This window comes from Pelodiscus sinensis, chromosome 5, assembly GCF_052426305.1.
Source record: "Pelodiscus sinensis isolate ZL-2025 chromosome 5, ASM5242630v1, whole genome shotgun sequence".
NCBI classification, from domain to species: domain Eukaryota; kingdom Metazoa; phylum Chordata; order Testudines; family Trionychidae; genus Pelodiscus; species Pelodiscus sinensis.
Genome location: NC_143056.1, coordinates 6,094,255 through 6,112,700, shown reverse-complemented (window position 1 = coordinate 6,112,700; position 18,446 = coordinate 6,094,255). Strand labels below are relative to the sequence as shown.

At 52.1% G+C, this 18,446-nt stretch overlaps 2 protein-coding genes across 4 annotated transcripts in view; both read left to right on the top strand.

The window, feature by feature from the left end:
- The window catches only part of MAP4K5 (mitogen-activated protein kinase kinase kinase kinase 5), an 87,688-nt gene extending 82,720 nt beyond the window's left edge, over positions 1-4,968 (top strand). Inside the window, exons 32-34 of the mRNA XM_089778270.1 lie at positions 993-1,063; positions 2,196-2,251; positions 3,653-4,968. Of these exons, the coding sequence (XP_089634396.1) occupies positions 993-1,063; positions 2,196-2,251; positions 3,653-3,740 (215 nt within the window). The 3' untranslated portion in view covers positions 3,741-4,968. The remainder of the gene's footprint in view (positions 1-992; positions 1,064-2,195; positions 2,252-3,652) is intronic.
- Positions 4,969-8,070: 3,102 nt separating this feature from the next.
- The window catches only part of CDKL1 (cyclin dependent kinase like 1), a 31,226-nt gene continuing 20,850 nt past the window's right edge, over positions 8,071-18,446 (top strand). The window contains exons 1-2 of one of the 3 annotated variants that reach the window (XM_075926163.2): positions 8,071-8,356; positions 17,384-17,505. In XM_075926163.2, the coding sequence (XP_075782278.2) occupies positions 8,189-8,356; positions 17,384-17,505 (290 nt within the window). In that variant the 5' untranslated portion in view covers positions 8,071-8,188. The remainder of the gene's footprint in view (positions 8,357-17,383; positions 17,506-18,446) is intronic. The other 2 variants (XM_075926162.2, XM_075926165.2) reach the window with 2 other exon arrangements.

The following is an 18,446-nucleotide window of genomic DNA, read 5'->3' as shown; positions in this document are numbered from 1 at the left end:
AGGATTCTGGCCTGGAGAAGGAGTGTAGGGGGGGACAGGTTCTGGGAGGGAGCTGTGACCTGGGGCAGGGGGATGCAGATGGTGACCTGGGGGAGGGAGTTGAGGGGCAGGGGTGCCAGAGGCAGGCTCTGGCTGGGAGGCACTTACCTACGTGTGTCCCGGCCAGCAGCCCTGCAGCACCCCAAAGCCAGGCTGGGTCCCCTGCCTGCTGCAGCCCCAGATCACTTGAAACTTCAGGTTGCTCCCTCCAGGTGGCTCTTCGCTCCGGAGAGGGAAGAGGCTTGTGCTGCCCCATCCCCAGGCCCATCTCTCAGCTCCTATTGGCTGGTTGTTTTCAGCCAATAGGAGCTGAGAGATTGGCTGAGGTCAATTCCTATTGACTGGTTGTTTCCAGCCAATAGGAGCTGAGGATTGGGCTGGGGGGGGGGGAATCACATGAAGCCTCCCCCTCGCTCTGGAGCAAAGAGCTGCAGGGACTGCGCTTTAAACCGCAGCAGCTGTGTGCCTGAGGGTCCCGGCAGGGTGGGCCGGGGCCAGATCACATGGGCTTGGCCAGCTGGATCTGGCCCCGGGCCGTATTTTGCCCAGCCCTGATCAAAGGGGTGTCTACACGGCAGTTGGAGGTGAGATTGCGCTTGGGTAGACGTGCTCACACCAGCGTAATCCAGCTGGCAGGACTCACAGTAGCAGTGAAAACAGCAGCACGGACCCTGGCACGGGCTAGGAACGTGAATTGGAAAGTGGATGAGCCTGGCCTGTCCACTATTCACCACAGGACCTTGCCCCCTTCCCCTCCTCCTCCCCCTGAGCCAAGCCAGCAGCTGGTGGACCCCAGCTGTGGGGAGCCGTGCGCACCCTCCACCTGCCTGGGGCGTAGGAGGGGCAGAGAGCAGCCCCCAGCCCACGTCACTGCCGCCCCCAGCGCTGCGCTGATCAGAGACAACCGAAGGCATTTCAACCTACTGGTCTGATTTTGTATTTCCTCTCCGCAGTTTGCCTTCAAGACAGCGTGCTGGCCTTCTGGAAACACGGCATGCAGGGCAAAAGCTTTAAGTCAGACGAAGTACGTACTCCCCTGCTTTCTCCAGATTTAATTTATTTTTACTCCTTTTCCCCTCTCACCTGGTTGCTGACGCTGATTGGGTCCCTGCTACCCTAGCAACAAAGTCTGTGCATAGTCAGTGGCACTGTTTTGGGTGGTGAGATGCATTTTCTGACATCGCTCGGGGGGAAATCGCAGGCAGGCTTTTCCCCAGGCTGTGCATGCGGGCATCTCCTCGAAGCACCGCACCGAGCTGAGACGCACAAGGCCTCAGACGAGGGTGCCCGGGGACTGAAGAGGCCTGGGCCCAACCCTGGCGGTTAGATTCCCAGGCCAGAAGGGACCATTGTGATCAGCTAGTTTGGCCACCTGCATAACACAGGCCCAAGAGAATTCCTAGAGCAGAGCTTCCAGTGTTGATGTTAGCATTGTCAGCGAGAGAGGCCCCATCGTGGCCCTCGGTAAGTTGTTCCGACGGTTAAGTACCGTCCCAGATACGGGTACACCCTTATTTCCCGTCTGAATTAGTCTAGCTGCAACTTCCAGCCATTGCATTGTCTTACCTGTCTCTGCTCGATCGAAGAGCCCATTATCAAATATTGGTTCCCCGGGTGGGTCCTTCCCAACTGCGATCAAGCCGTTACTTAACGCCCTTTTTAAGCGAAATGTTTTGAGTTCTTTGAGTTGCCAACATAAGGCATATGATGCGAGGAGGTGTCTTGCTTTTGGATCCACCTAACTGTCTTAAGGTTCAGAAAATCCTTTATACATTTCTGCCTTTCACCCTTTGCACAAATCCAGGCTGCTGATTTGAAGTGCTGTATCCGACAATTTAATTGCAATGAAAATCCATCTTTAAAAAAAAATCAAATTGACAGCATCCCTTTAATGCTGCACAGTGGTGGGTGAAATGCAATCCCTCTGCAGAGATTTACTCCAAAGTCCATCATCTAGCCTTCCCGTTTGCTAATCCGGGCTATTACAAGCTATTTAAAATTAATCTTGCGAGGTCTAATCACTGAGCTTTTGCACTAACTGGTACTTAAAACCCTCATTTGATGGACCTGGCTGTCTGTTTTCTCTTCTAAATCAGATTAATGCATTTTACTTTACCACTACGAAGGAGTTTGCCACTAATCCATTTCTTTCGCAGGTTACCCAAGAGATTTCGGATGAAACCAGGGTTTTCCACTTGCTGGGCTCAGACAGGTAAGTTATATTGATGGAACGTCCATCTTGGATTCATTTCAATAAATCAGCTGGAAATGAGCTGCAGTTCAGCTCCAATCCAGAACAGGCCCTTGTGTGAGGGGAGAAAGATGGGGCACAATATGCTTATTGCTCAACACTGCCACCATTGGTCGATATTAAGGACTGATTGTGATTGGAACCAAAGTGAGTCTGACCCCACCCTCCAATCCAAGTGTAGGACGTGCTGCTTTGACGTTGCTTTTACTGAGATGAACGCACAAATCCACACGCAATATACCTGTCGGGAGAGCAGGAGAGAGAACCAACGGCGTGTCACAGATGATGGTCATGTTGCTGCATGCCCATCAGGGCACAATTCTGTTCCCGAATCTCTTGGGGCACGTCTGCACAGCAGGGCTAACGCCGAAATAAGCTACGCCACTTGAGCGATGTCAGTTGCATAGCTGAAGTCAAAATAGCTTATTTTGGCGTTTGGAGCTGTCTACACAGCAGGAAGTCCGAGTTAGAGCACTCTTCCTCCGCCTTCCCTTACTCCTCATAAAATGAAGGTTACAGGAGTCGGAATAAGAAGTCCTCCGGCTCAACATTATTTTGACATTGTCACAATACCTGCTTGTGTGTAGACGTGGACGATGTTATTTCAGTATAACGTGAGTTATACCACAATGACTATGCTGTGTAGACGTACCCCGAGACAACCAACTTGAAAATGTTCTTTCCTTCTGTGGGACTTGAGGGCAGCAATAAGACAGCAACAAACCTAAGTAACTAGTTTTGTTTAACACACCCACCTGGGTTTTCATCTCGATCCCTGAAACATCCAGTTGAGTCTCTTCAGCAGACGCGCGCAGGGAACAGGTACAGTCTGAGTTGAGCCACCCGCTCAAGGGAGATGCTTTTTGAATCCACATTTGTCCCATTAGCCGTATAGTCTTTGTGCCATGTGGCCAGACAGTTCTTACGAGTTCTAGGCCCGCTGACAGCGCATGCCGCTCGCAGAGGTGGTATTTGTATGCTGACAGGAGAGCTTGTCTCCCCCACACACTGTGCCCCTGCAACACTGTGTATATAGACACGGCCTTCCTTTCCGAGACCCGAAGTAAGCTGGAGACCCGTGTCTTTCCGAGACACTGGAGACCCGTGTAAGCTCCAGTGCAGAAGTTGGCCAAGTATCAGATATTACTTCACTCACCTTGTCTCGAATATCCTGGGACCAAGATGGCTACAACAACACTACGTACATAGGTTAAAGAGACATTTGAGGAATATCAGCAAACCTCTGTCACTTTATAAGCCCATGAACAATGCGAGCTATTGCTCTTTGATGTGTGTATTGTAAACCCTGGGATCTCGGTTTTCCAGCTAACCCTTTTGGTGTGTGTTTGTGTTTACTTGCAGGGTTGTAGTGTTAGAAAGTAGGCCGACAGAAAACCCAACTGCACACAGCAATCTCTACATCTTGGCTGGACATGAAAATAGTTACTAAGCAACAGTAACCCAACGCAAATAACAAGAGAGCGAATCCATCACATAAGGAAAAAAAAACCATTAAGGAAACTCAAATACAAGCTGGACTGTAACTTGCTTTTTCTCTTCTTGGTATCTTAATTCTCTGGTCTGTAGGGTAGAAATCAATACTGTACTTTTTGCAGCTGGAAACGGCTAGTTCTGTCTCTTGCCACTGTGTGGCTGGTTATATCAAGTTTGCTTAATAAAAGCTATGAGATAAATAGTCCTTTATTTGTTAATCCTAGGAAAATGCAGCCTTTTAAAAAACGAATGCAATAAAGGTGCCATAAAAGGTTAGGTATCTACTTCCTTTGGGGTGTCCTTGTATCCTGTCGATATAAATATAGTACTGGCCGGTCCCCCTTTATACTGAGTCTTATTCCTAATAAATATGATTTGCATAGAAAGTGAAAGGCTCAACAGTGCTTTTCATTTTTAAATCTGCCATTCTGGATGGCTTTGTAAAATAGACTATTTAATCTTTATTTATTAATCTGCTGCTAGAGTGGTGTAATGTATCTAACTTTTAGCAAAAGAAGGTTGCAGAGCAGCTTACAGGTTTTTTACAATTGTATAAAGATTTGATTATTCTTTGTCCTTGTAGAGATGTAGTGCATTGTTGAAGGGGATTATATTCTAATGTTGTTCCTGTATAATTGCAGTTTTGTACAACAAAGTATTTTGTATTCATTTTGACTCCAGAGTTGCCATAAAAGGGAGTTTCTTATTTACTGAAATAATAGATGTAGAGTGTATACAGCACGTAATATTGACACCTGAAACATTATTAGCGTGTGGGCGTGCGTGTGACATTGACCGGCAGTGTATATGTAAGATATACATGCTTTATTTTCATAAATTAGGGGATAACCTGTGTGGCGTTAATTGGAAGCATAAGTGGATTTATCCTTAATGAATGAAAATAATGTATCCAACTGCCCACAACCTGTATTTTATTTATACTATTCCAGAGGGGAGTCTGTAGGGCAACTATACTTATAAGCTTTTTGTATGTATAGTTGCTCGCGTTGTTACTTGTCAAATTGTCGTTTCTTGATGGGTATTTCCCAGCTGTGTAGTATAAAGATCTATGATAAGCGGTGTTCTATAATAAAGCTTTGGGTCACGTCTTCTTTTCCCCCTTCTCCCTTTTTAGTTTGTCATCCACATTTTCACCTTATTCCTCCATTAAAGAGTCACAATGATTCCTGTTGTCTGTGCTCATTAATTAACAGTCTGATGGTACCATGGACAGTTAAACACTTCCACACATGACTGCTGATCATATCCTGCCTAAGGGGTGTGTCTACCCAGAATAACATGCTAGCTGTGAGGTAAGCAAAAATGATGCAGAGGCTGTTACTTAGAGTTAAGCATTCAGTCTGTGACCTTCTAAATTAATAGGTTAGAACCTTCGCCGTTCATTTCACTAACAGAACGGAATAAGTGTAACAATGCCACAAAGCTAAGCCGTGGTGACGAATTCTAAGGCAAGCATGAGGGGTTTTGATGTCCTCTGAACCACTGAGAGAACGAAGAGCCTCGTTGTCTGTTTGGAAATCAAACGACTTGATTCATCATTATTGTTTTGCTGAAATTGACGTAGTTGACGCCTGTGACAAATTAGGTGGGTTGTGTTGTTGGGTGCACCTGGAGTTCATGTTGTCCTGCTCTGTTGGAGGGAAGACCAAACTGCATACATGTAAACGCTTTGTCCATGTAAAAATTGTCATTCAAACCTAATCTTGTAGCATTGATTTGACGGGTAAATCAAGTCGCTACTTTTAGTTCAGAAATTGTATTGATGTTTATAAAGACCTTCCACGTAATTCCCGAACAGTACACTGAAAGGTTAATGTTGAAACAATGTGGCTAATTGTATCAGAAATATTATAAGATTAATAGACAAGTTTGTATTTGTGAAGAGTTGGGAAGGAGTTTATCTCACATGATAAAAGTCCATTGCTGTGTTTTCAAAAGCAGTGTTTTGGATACCAGGAGCTGGCTGATTTTTTTCCTAAAAGGTGTCAGGAAAATCTCAGGAGACTGGCGCCAGGCCATGGACTAGTCACTGAGAACCACTGGGCTACAGTAGCCTTATCTAGGTCCGGAATAGGAGGTGGTTCTGTCATCCAGTAACTAAATGTACGAAATGTCTGTGGCTATTGAGATTTTTAACAGAATCCCAAATGGCAAAGCAAACTAGATGCAAAAATTTTGTTTCTGCAGATATTTTTTCCAGCTGTATATGTGTTTGACAGGGGATTCATGTGTTAAGTTCCTTTTGGGCTGACTTTTCAATTGAAAGGTCTTAACAGATGGTGTCCGAATGTCCTTGTACGTGCTTGCTGAGGTATAAGTCAAAAACTTGTAGCTATATTTTCTGCACTAGAAATGACTTTTGCTGTATGCAAAAGGGGTTTACTACTAAGGCTGGGTCTATACCTGAAAATTAGATCCGCTAAGCTACAGCTCTCAGGGCTCTGCCAAATTTCATACCCTGAGTGTAGTAAAGTGGATCCTAACCCCTGATGTCAGCGTGGCTGGGTTGTCAGAATTCTGTAGTGGTACAACTGCAGTGGCTTTAAAGTAATCACAGTTATTCTAACTGTAGTAGAAGTAGGACATAGTTGTTAGCATGGCATGCTTTAAAACAGCAGGAAAAAAGGTATAGCTGTAGAAGAGCCGTGCAGCACACATCATTTTGCCATAAATCATGTCTTCCCATGTGACTTGTAGTTGCTACAGTCTAGTCTGTCTAATATTGACTGTACCTTGTATGTTTTCTAACATTTCAATCAGGATAAAATACCCCAGGGTGCAATTAGCAGCAATGACTAAGGTTGGCCAACACCCTCGGTACCTTTTGAAAAGTGCCCAAATACTAATTATTTTGTGAACAAGTTTTGTTGATTCAGCTTAAAAGACTGAGGCGCGCCTAGAGGTCTTTGAAATGCAAACAGTGTTTGAAAGGTTGCCTGCAGATGAGGAAACCCAAAGGGGATAATTAAGTGGATCAATTGCATTGTGAACGGAAAGACACAACTGCCATGGCCTTGATATCTAAGTCAGCGGGTGAGGAAAGGTGCAACCCATCAAAGAGGCGGCCAGGCAGAGATGAGAGCCCTGTGCAAGTTCAAAAGCTCGTCTGTCCCCATATTACCTTACTCCCTGCATCTCTAATATCCTTGATCCAATATGGCTACAACCACACTCCCTTTATGTTTCAATTCTCTTTGGCATGCCCCCTGCCCATGCTGGTAGCCCGGAGCCCAGCTGTGTGTTGATTTGGAACAATCAATTGATCACCAGCTTTATGGAAGGGGGAGTAGGGACTCGCTTTCTTGGCTGGAGGTGAGGGCCCGGGAAGCCTCTTCCCCAAACACTGGCCAACGGGGCATGAGAACAGGAACGCCCTGAGCTTTTCCTCTTCTGCGTTCATGCCTCTCGAATACATTGAGACACTTGTCTGGCTAATATGTTGCTCCCACCTCTCAGCGCTGGGTCTGCTGGAGTCTCTAATGCAGGGGTGGGCTGTACGTTTTTGCAGGGGGCGGGGGGTACTTAATGAATTTCTGGTGTGTGGTCATGGGCTGGCTCCACCCCAGAAGGGGCGGGGTTGGGGAACTAGCCTCCCCCAGTGTTGGCTGGCCCCAGGCTTTGGATTCAAAGCACAGCAAGGGGCTCCGAGCACCTACTCCTGCCACTACTGCTTTGCCTGGCAGTCACCCAAGTCGTGGCTCTTGGGCTAGCTCTGCGACTGGGAGGATCCTGCTGCCTGAGGCACCGCCTGGAAATTCGGTGGCATGGGCAGGGGCGGCAGGGTATAAATAGAAAGCGGCCAGCCGCGGTCTGTGGGCCGATCCAGCCCCTGGGCCACATCTTGCCCAGTCCTGTTCTAATAGTGGCTGGAGCCAGCCTCCTGGCTCCCCTCCCCCGCCTCCAGCGTTCTGTCTACACGGCTCTTTTTAGAGCATGGGGGGGGCTGCTCCCAAATGCTGTGGAAACAGCTGGGGTGGGATGAGTGGGGCAGTGGGTGGAGACAGCTGGTGGCTATGGCCCCAGGGCTGGGAACTGCTCTCTGCCCGCCCCAGGGGCGTTTCCGTGCCAGCGAAAAGGGGTGAGAGTTTTAAAAAGGGAGCGGGCGAGAGCCGGCCGGGGACCGGCGGAACGCCCCGCCGCAGGATGCTCCTGGCGCCAAGGGGCTAGCCGCGTTTCACAAAAAGGGCCAGGCTGGGTGTCGATCCGTTGGGCGGGGCTGGGGGGCGTGGAAAGCGGCGGGGAGGACCCAGCGGGGCCGGCTTCGGGGCGGGGGCTGCTGGGGGCGATCGGGCGCAGGTTGCGCGCCCCGCTCAGCGGGCAGTGCGCGGCCGGGGACACCGCGCTGGGGCCCGGCGGGGCGGGCTGGTCCCCCCCCCCCGGGCCATGGAGCGCTACGAGAAGCTGGGCCGGGTGGGCGAGGGCTCCTACGGGGTGGTGTTCAAGTGCCGCAGCCGCGACTCCGGCCAGATCGTGGCCATCAAGAAGTTCCTGGAGTCGGAGGACGACCCGGTGATCAGGAAAATCGCCCTGCGGGAGATCCGGATGCTGAAGGTAACGGGCCCCCCGCCTGGCCCAGGCGCTAGAGGCAGAGCCCGGGGGATCCCGCCCCGGGGGGGCTGGGGGGCGCTGCCCGCTGCGCCCGGGCGCTGAAAATCGAGCGCGCGTTTCCCTTGCTGCGCGCAGCAGGGCAGGGGCCCGAGCCGCTTCTCCCCGCTTCCAGACGGGCCTTGGGCACTGACCAGCACCGGCCCTTGCGCCCCCCGGCTGCGGGGCCCTGGGGGGCAGCCCCCGGAGCAGTCCCCGTTGACTGGTATTGGGGGGGGGGTTATAACTGCTCCGTGTAAACATCCCAACCGAGCTGGGCTGGGTTGGGGGAGAAAAGAGCAGGAGCCTTTTTCCCTTGTACAGTCCTTATCTAACAAGTACCGGGCCCCTGTGGCTCTAGCTCGGAGTTGGGGAACCTCAGACTCCAGGGGCCCCCGGCTCGCCTGGATCCGGCCCCTGAGGCTCAGCATCGGGAAGCTGCGCTGAGAGCTCAGCCACCCCCCCACAGGGCTGGAGCACACGAAATCTACCAGGCTGCCCCCCGCCCCCAGGCCCTGGTGTGTGTGGGGAGGGTCTTTCTCCGTCTCCGTCGGGAACCACGTCGGTGAAGGTTTGGGGGGTTTTTTGCTTCTCACTTGTGTGCAGCCTCCAATGGGTCAGCGGCCCCGCCCCGAAACAGGCTCCCCACCCCCGCTTTCAATGAGGGTTGCGTTGCTCTTGAATACAAAATGGCTTTCGTGTTCCAAAAATTCATTTTTGCCAAGCAGCCTTGAAAGGGGGTGAACCAGCGGAGCCCCCCGCTCCCCCGACAGAGAGCTGAGCTCTGTACGCGGAGTGTGGGGGGTCGATTTCTGGGAGGACCTTTGGGCTAGCATTGGCCATGCAATCGAGGCAGCGGGAGTGGGTTCCCGCGCTCCTGGTTCTCTATGAGCCGTTGTGGGCTGGAGGGAAACGCGCAGTCTGGCTGATGCTAGGAAAGGTCGGAGAGCTAAGACCTGGGCGCCTGAGAAACTTGAGCCTGATGGGGGGTGGGAAGAAGGAGTCGTCTCAGTCCAACCGTGTGAACTGAACTGGTCCGAACGACTGGCGTGGCCCAAAGCCGCTTCGGTTCCTTCTGCTACTGGAACGTGTCTCTGGGCTGCCCTGGCCGTGTAAGACCATCCAACGGCCTGCCTAGGAGGCCACGTTGGGCTGCGCTTACTCGTGTGGAGCAAGAGCCTCTGCGGCCAGTGCGCCCGTTGGAGAGGAAGCCAGCCTTTTGGCCGCGAGCGCGTGTACACATGATGGAGTTGCACAGACTGGCCAGCAGCAGCCCCAGGAACACCCTTCCTTTCCCCCTCCGGGGTGTCTCCTGGAGTAGCAGCGATCTCCGGAGGTGCCCGCTGGGTGGACGGGGGGTGCAGAAAAGCCCCCTCGGCCGCATCAGTTGTGGAAGTACTGCTGTCTCGAGCCTTGGTCCTGCCGACCTGCCCGTGTACGTCACGTTCCGCTTCCCCTCGGGTTTGAAATCGCTCCTTTGCATAAGGGCTAGCACTGCCCAGGCCCTTAGTTTGGAGATGCCTAGCAACTCCTGTTCCCTCCTTAAGGAGGGAGCGAGACGAGGCCTTGTAGCGTCTGCTCCTCAGGTCTTTGGGGGAGAAACGTGATGCCCCGTTTGATCCTGCTCTAGGGAACCCCTCCGGGCATGTTACAGTCGTGTATGTCAGTTAATCAGGTTTATTTACCGCTGCATGTTTCCCAGTACAATACAATAGTACTTTCAAGCAGGGCGTGGATCCATCGGAAGCAATACACTTAAATGTGATGCATATTGAAAAATACCAGCCTAGGCAAACTCTCAGACAAGAAAACATCTTAGGACATCTAAGGCTGAAAATAGGCATTCAGGATCGCTGACTTTAGATAAGCGGAAAGTCAAGAATTTGGGAACTTTTCATCCAAAAAGCCTGCCTTGAAAACAATGAATTATTCAAGGAAGCGTCTTTTTAAAAATTAACATTATTTAAAGACCAGTGGGTTAGGAGTTTCTTTCCCCGTATTAACAGTTTCCCCAGTCTCTGGTTTCCTCCTGGCATTTTTCCCAGGCTCCACTTTCTGTGTGGCATTTATGGAGTAGTAGGAGACCATTATCTGCTATCAGTGTTCTTTTCCATTATCTTAATTTGCTTGTTGGCAACCCAGTAATGTTCCTCTCGTTGTACGTATAAGATTGCAGTGTGTCACCATCGTTCGGAAAATGTCCCCAAAGCTTGGCTCATTACAAACCATGTTGCATTTGGGTATTTTATTACGTGTTTTTATATTCATCTGTGGGGTCTTGATGCAACAATCTTCATCACAGTCGGTGGTGGTAGACTCATTTGTTTCAGCTGGAGTAGGATTGGATCCCTGTTGAGAGTCGGGGTAGTGACTCCAGAATCGTTTGAGGAAAAAAGCTCCATTGGGGCAAGATCTGGATTGATGGGGAATATGGGTTTGTTGCCCTGCTAGGAGCAAACCGGGCACTGCAGTTCTCTCTGTTTAGATGCATAATTCTTCCGAACAAACTGCATGGAGATGAGAATACTAAGATTTAGAAGCAAGAAGCGACTTGTCGGAAGCATGGATGATAAATGTGCCTTCCCCACGCCCATAACAGTCAAGAACCCAACGACCTGCCAGTCAGCACCGAAAGATCTGTGTTTGGAGTGATGTTGATTTAGCAAGTGGAGACCTGCTCTGCCCTCTTTTAGACATTTTCTTTGTAAATAGTAACAGATTGTTTGTTTGTTCGGATATTTCTTGGCTTGGGCAGCAAATTATTTATCTAAGGTCACAGGTTTCATCAGTGAAGAAAGTAGCACCCCGATAAAGAGCTGTTCTGCAGAGTAAATATTGCGTGGATAAAGGCTTGTACGATTCATGGGTGGTGGTAGTGAGGACCAGAAGGACTGCGGGAGTACGCAGAGAATGTCAAGGTGCGCCATTGTGTGCAATGGCTTTGAAATATACGAGAGGGACGACTGTGAAAACAGGTCAGTCTTTGTACCACGAGTAGCGGCGACAATAGAAACCCAACACTGTTTCGAGCAGGATGAATTTTAAATGCCGTCAGCTGATACAGGGCAGTGCAAAGGGGCTCAAGTCAGCGCGCTCTCAAAGGCACGTGTTACCCAACCGTAGGAGGCGGGCGTGACTTTAATCCAATCCAGCTCGGGAGGGCGGGGGCCTTTGGAGGAGCGCACGGCAGCTAGTGAAACAGGTTGCAAACAAACACGTCCGTAGTTATTGGTGATGGCAAGCGTGCGGCCCACTGAGATGAAAGGGGGCCACTCGGCATTGGCAGCAATTAGGGATGTTAACAGGTTACCTGGTAAGCATCACCCTTAACGGCTGGGAAGGGAGGGTGTCCCTGCCTCTGTGTGTCAGAGGCTGGGAATGAGCAACAGGATAAGATCACGTGAGGATTCCCTGTTTGGCTCCCTCCCTCTGGGGCACCTGGTGCCGGCCACTGTCGGCAGACGGGACGCTGGGCTTGATGGACGTTTGGTCTGACCAGTACGGCCGTTCTGACGTCCTGATGCACCAGGCAGCAATCCAGGAGCATTGACATGACTTCCGAGAGAGCAATAACTGATGCTCCCAGGTACCCCCCGCCAGCATCGCAAGGGGAGGGAGAGGAAAAACTTCAGTGCAACTGTTGCTCAGACGCAGAAGGAAAAATCGAACATCTTCCCCAACCGATCAGTAGAGGACTGTGTAGCTATAACCCAACGCTGTTATCCTGGCCACGGGGTGACCGTGGACAGTACTGTGGTGCCGCAGGGTGACCGTGGACAGTACTAAGGTGCCGCCGGGTGACCACGGACAGTACGAAGGTGCCACCGGGTGACCGCGGACAGTACGAAGGTGCCGCCGGGTGACCGCGGACAGTACGAAGGTGCCGCCGGGTGACCACGGACAGTACTAAGGTGCCACCGGGTGACCACGGACAGTACTAAGGTGCCGCCAGGTGACCACGGACAGTACAAAGGTGCCGCCGGGTGACCACGGACAGTACTAAGGTGCCGCTGGGTGACCGCGGACAGTACTGTGGTGCCGCAGGGTGACCGCGGACAGTACTGTGGTGCCGCAGGGTGACCGCGGACAGTACTGTGGTGCCGCAGGGTGACCGCGGACAGTACGACGGTGCCGCCGGGTGACCACGGACAGTACTGTGGTGCCGCAGGGTGACCGCGGACAGTACGACGGTGCTGCAGGGTGACCGCGGACAGTACTAAGGTGCCGCCGGGTGACCACGGACAGTACTAAGGTGCCGCCGGGTGACCACGGACAGTACTAAGGTGCCGCTGGGTGACCACGGACAGTACTAAGGTGCCGCTGGGTGACCACGGACAGTACGAAGGTGCCGCCGGGTGACCGCGGACAGTACTAAGCAGCCTCAGCGGGGTGGCCATGTTTGTCTGTAACTTTATAAGCCACATGTTGTCCGGTGGCACCTTAGAGACTAACAAATACGCAGGCTCATGCGCTATTGTGGGCAAAACCCACTTCCTCAGAGGAGTACTCCTGATCCCCTATACTGGTTAGTCTCTAAGCCTAAGGTGCCATAGGGCTGCTCGTCGTGCTCTGCCAGTTGGGATTAGGCGGGGAGAAGTCCCCGCTGCTGCTGCCTGACCCCGCCCAGGGATGGCTCTGAGAATCTGAGTGCAGCTTTCTATAGCTAGACCCCCATCGACTGCAACTCACAAGGGCTTTGGGAGAGGCTGTGGCAAATTGACGGGGCCTTTGGGTGCTCTGTTGTGGCGAGGGACTGCCCGACCCGTTAAGCACTGACCGCTCTTTGCCCAGAGCCGTATTGTTCTGCAGGAAATGAACGGTCTCCGTGGCAGCCTGCTAAAATGCCACTCGCAAGCTGGACTTTAGAATCCCAGGGCTGGAAGAGACCTCAGGAGTCATCGAGTCCAGCTCCCTGCCCAAGGCAGGACCAACCCCACCTCAATCATCCCAGCCAGGGCTTTGTCAAGCCAAGACTTAAACACCTCTAGGGATGGAGATTCCACCCCCTCCCTAGGTAACCCATCCCAGCGCTTCCCACCCGCCTAGGGAAATAGTTTTTCCTAATATCCAACCTAGACCTCCCCCACTGTAACTTGAGCCCATTGCTCCTTGTTCTGCCATCCATCACCACTGAGAACAACCTCTCTCCATCCTCTTTGGAACCTCCCTTCAGGAAGTTGCAGGCTGCTCTCAAATCCCCCCTCACTCTTCTCTTCTGCAGACTAAATAGACCCAAATCCCTCAGCCTCTCCTCGTAGATCATGTGCTCCAGCCCCCTAATCGTTTTGGTTGCCCTCCGCTGGACCCTCTCCAATGCGTCCACATCTTTTCTATAGCGGGGAGGCCCAGCAGTAGCGGCTTGAGGTGAGCTGCCGGCAGCTGGCGCCCCAGGCAGAATGCACCTCCACAGCCCTCAATGGTGTGACGTCGTCATTGGGTGCCCCGTTGAATGCGGCGCCCTAGGCAACTGCCGAGGTTGCCTGCTTCCACGGGCTGCTCCTGGGGCCCAGAACTGGACACAATACTCCAGGTGCGGCCTCACCCGAGCCGAGTTTCCCCCCACGTCCCTCGGCCTCCCCTGTGGAGCCTGCAGAGCTGAGGAGAGTCATGGAAGCTCTGCAGCGCTGGCTTTTGATATTAAAAACGGCCTCAGTTTGGTTTCACACGCCAGCCCAAACGCGCGCCGTGACTGCTCTGCCCGAGGACGGTGCATGGACAGGCCCAGAGGGCGCCGCCATGTCTGTCGGCATCGGCAAAAGCCACGCGGAGCCCAGTGGCAGCTTAAAGACGAATGGGTTTATTTGGGCATCTGTGAAACCCACCTCGTCAGCAGGCGGCTAAGCAATTGGGAGAGCGTCAGGCTCGCTTTCCAAATAGCCATGAGCCCGGCTTGCTTGTTCTCTCCTGGGCGTGTCGCCTCGCCACGGCTGTCCCGCGTTTCCGTGTCGTGAGCCACCGCCATCTGCATCGTGGTGGCCCTTGCAGGGAGCCGTCTGGCCGTGAGTGAGGCTGTGTCAAGGCCTGCAGAACCGCTAGCTGTGGGGTAAAAGGTGCCTTTCGCTGCCCTCTGCTGTCTCTTGTCTCGCCTGCGGGACACACTGACCGTATTGATTCTCACAAGCTGTGGTTCACCTCCGCTCGCCTCCTTCGGCCGGCCAGGCAGGGGCTGTTTCCGGTTCTCATGGTTTCAGTCAGCCGGGTTTCCGTCACTTGCCAGGGGCACAGACATGCCGGCCAGGGGGCGTCACGTGCGCCTCTGTTTTGATAAAAGGCGTGTATATATATATATATTCGCAGGGCTCGCCAGCCACAGATCGCCCGAACCCGGCTCTTCCAGGTTGCAATCTACACGCCACGGGCGAGTAGATTGTTTGTCGAGCCCTGTATATTCGCATGCAAATTGGGGGCACTTAAAACTGGAAGGTCTCAGCGACATCTGTCCCCTATGGATTTGGGTGGGCCCTGGCTCATGCGTTACTGTAGGTCAGTGTTTCTCATCCAGTGGTACGACTACTCTTAGGGGTACTGGAGACCTCTGGGGGGGTACGTCAACCCAAGTGAAATTTGGAGAAAACTGAATTTGCGTGTTAAGTTTTCCAGCACTTTATTATTTTTGTAGTTTTTCCACCCAAAAATTTCATCGCCCACCCGGCTGCGATTAAGTTGTTTAAACAGATGTGTTGCGATGGTAGAAAAGAAATGTGTGTGTCTGAAAACTGTAGGTACTGGGGGGACTTATAATTTTTTTCAAGGGGGTACCTTATAAAAAAGGTTGAGACGCACTGCTGTAGGTGACCAGGAGCTCCCAAATAACCGGCACTGATTATCATCGCCTCTGATTCCTCTGCCTTGCCACCCCTGCCGCTGCCTGTTACCTGACCAGCCCCAATCTGCCCCACTGCTCCTCACACAGTCCTTTCGTGGCGTTTCCTGTGGACCTTTTCTAAGGAGGCTCGATCCTTTGGGAGAGGAAATGAGCAATCTCACCCTGGTACTCGGGGGGAGGCTTTTCACCTGCATGGGTACATAAAATCTCTCACATTGGGAAGAACGATTCTCACTCGTATGAGTGGATTCGTCTAGTCAGCCTAGCGCAGTGTATCTCAACCAGCAGGACAAGGACCCTTAGGGGTATTCGAGAGAAATCTGGGGGGCACATCAGCACACCTGGCATTTTGAGAACTGAATTTTTGTGTTAAGTTTTCCAGCGCTTGATTATTTTTGTACTTTTTACACCCAACAATGTTATCGCCCACCCAACTACAATTAAGTTGTTGAAACTAACGTGTTGAAACAGTAGAAACAAGATTTGTGTGTCTGAAAACTGTAGGGTCTGTGGGTATTTATAATTTTTTTAAAAGGGTACTTGATTAAAAAAAAGGTTGAGGCACAACTTAGACCCTTCTGAAGTTCCTTACAGTCTCCTCCCGTGCTGGCTAATTGAAATAATTGTTCTCTACTATCTTGCTGCTCGTTCCCTTTTCCGAATTGTTTGGCCACGTATTTCAAGCTGGCCCAGTACAGCACCGTGGAGAGGCCTGGTTGTCAGTTTCCTGCTAACGTTCCTTGTTGATTCTAAAGCTCGGTCCAGCACAAACCGCAGGGATGCCTGTCTTTGCCAGCGCAGGAGGAATCTCCCTGCAGACAGTGGCAGTCCTCATCTGACGAAAATTACCCAATGGCCTAAGGGTCCTCTGGGTCCAGCGCTGCTTCTCTTCCTTTGCCAGTTACTTATTCCATGTCCCTTGCTTAAAAAAAAAACAACCCCACCCAAAATGAAAACCAAACTTTGTCAAAGAAATGGAACAGCAATTTCATATGGCAGCCTACAAGGCCCAGAGGTGCCAGACCTTCAGGAACCTGGGTCTCCAGTTCTTTGGTAAGGATGCCCATGATACCAAGCGAGACTCGGCTTGGGAATTGCTTCAAGAAAACCAACCCCAAAACCTCATTTCCTCGGGAAACCCTCCGAAGCCGAGCCAGGCAATTAGCAGAGCAAGGAGCAGAAGGCTTCGCTGCGTCATCGGGTGTGATTCGTAATGTCTTAGGCCCATGGAGTGGCCTATCTTCTATAAAACGTTTTTTTTCCCCCAGCAGCTAGAAGGTCTTATTGTTTGTATTTCCAGGCCATTGTCTCTGCTTCCACTGCGGTACAGTCGGAGGCTACAGGCATATGTGGTGGGTGATACTGAAATACCTGGGATGGGTAGAAATTGGTGGTGGGTTTTTTGCCTCCCAGCATCTTCTCTAGTAGCTGTCTGCTTAAGCCAAGTTTATCTGTGCCCCCCTGCCATTGTCTGTGAAATAACTAACCCCTAGGGATGTAAGCAACTAGTTGACTATCCGATAAGCAAAAGCTTATCAGATAGTCAACTAGTCCCTCAACTAGCTGCTTCTGCGCCCCCTCGCTGCCTCTATCAGAGGTTCTCCCCCGCACCATCTCCGCAGGGGGTAGAGGGGACCGGGTGCGAGCCAGGAATCAGCTGATTCTCGGCTTGCACCCAGTCCCAGACACTGTGCCTCTGCTTTTTAAATGGCGTCAGAGCTGGCATGGGAATCGGCTGTCCCGGCTCGTGTTGGGTCCCCCCTTGCTGCGCTTCAGCCTTTTAAATGTGTTAAGAGCTGAGCCACAGCGGAGATCGCTCCCAGGACAGGAGCTAACCCTGCGGTGGCTCCCTCGCTTACCGACAAATCGACTAGTTGACGGAAAAATCCATCGACTAGTCGATTAGTTGATGAAACGAAATCTAACATCCCTGCCACCCACTAGCCTCTTTTGTCCCTGCGGGTGGCGCTGTTGGTCCCCCTACTGGGCAAGCTGGCTGATTCAAGGTGTCTTTGTGTAAGAAACATTCTTTGCTCCAGAGACCCAGAACTTTCCATCCCACAAACACTTTCCTTTTCCTTCCCCCGCCCGCCTCGCTCTGCAGCTCCAAGCTGCGGGGCCGGCGGGGCTGCCTTGCTCACGAGGCTGCTCCGCTGTTGCCTTCACAGCAGTTGAAGCACCCCAACCTGGTCAACCTGCTGGAAGTCTTCCGGAGGAAGCGGAAGCTGCACTTGGTCTTCGAGTACTGCGACCGCACGGTGCTGCACGAGCTGGACAAGCACCCGCGGGGGTGAGTAGCCACCGCCCGGGCCGGGGTGGGGGTTGGGAGAGTTGGCGGGAGTCGCTGCCTGCTCGGGAGGGCCTCGTTAATCTCAGTTGGGGGGTGGGGTGTTGGGGCTGCCTGGCAGTGTGCACGTGACCCTTGGTTACTGGGGCTTAGGGAGGCGGTTGGAAAGAAATGCCCAAGGGCCTGGGAGCTGCTCACCAAGGAGATTGTGTGGCTCAGCCCAGGCATTCAGAGTAATGGCTGGCCTGCATGGCAGGAGCACACTGGAGCGGGAAAAGGGCTAGAATAGTGTTTCTTAAACTGTGTTCAAAATGGCCGCCTTAAAGCGGCAGGCAACCCCCCACCTTTTTTTTTTTTTTTTTTTTTTTTGCGCTTAACAAAAAATCCTTGGTGTGTTCCTCATTTTAAAAAAAATTGTTGGGTGTTCCTCGGTCTTAAAAAGTTTAAGAAACACTGGGCTAGAGAGACCTAATGAGTCTGAAGAGCAGGAGGCAGCCCTGGGCGTGGGGGGGGGGGAGTCACAATTGCCTGTGAGTAGCAATGAAATCCACCTCTGGGGGCTTAGGAAAGGCAGCAGCTGCTGGCTTCCGACCTGATGGGTTCCCATCAGCCACTCGGTAACACCCAGCTTTCTAGCCACCTTCCTGATTCTGTGAGTCCCCCATGGGATGGGGCCCTCTGGCCACACTGCTGAGAAGTAATGACCCCATCCGGCCTGGATTGCCAGCCAGTCTGATGCTGAGGGAGCATTGGCCTCAAATTCTCTCTTCCCCCCCCCCCCTCCCGGTGGGTGTTCTGGGTCTGGGTTCGAGCACAGCTGTGGGGAAGCCTGCCCCCTGCTGCGTGTGTGAGGTCACTGCAGGGCCTTGCTGCCCAAGGCTGTGTTGACTCCAGCACCTGTGATCAACTCAGCATCTGCCTGGGTGACTGTGCTTAGCTTCACC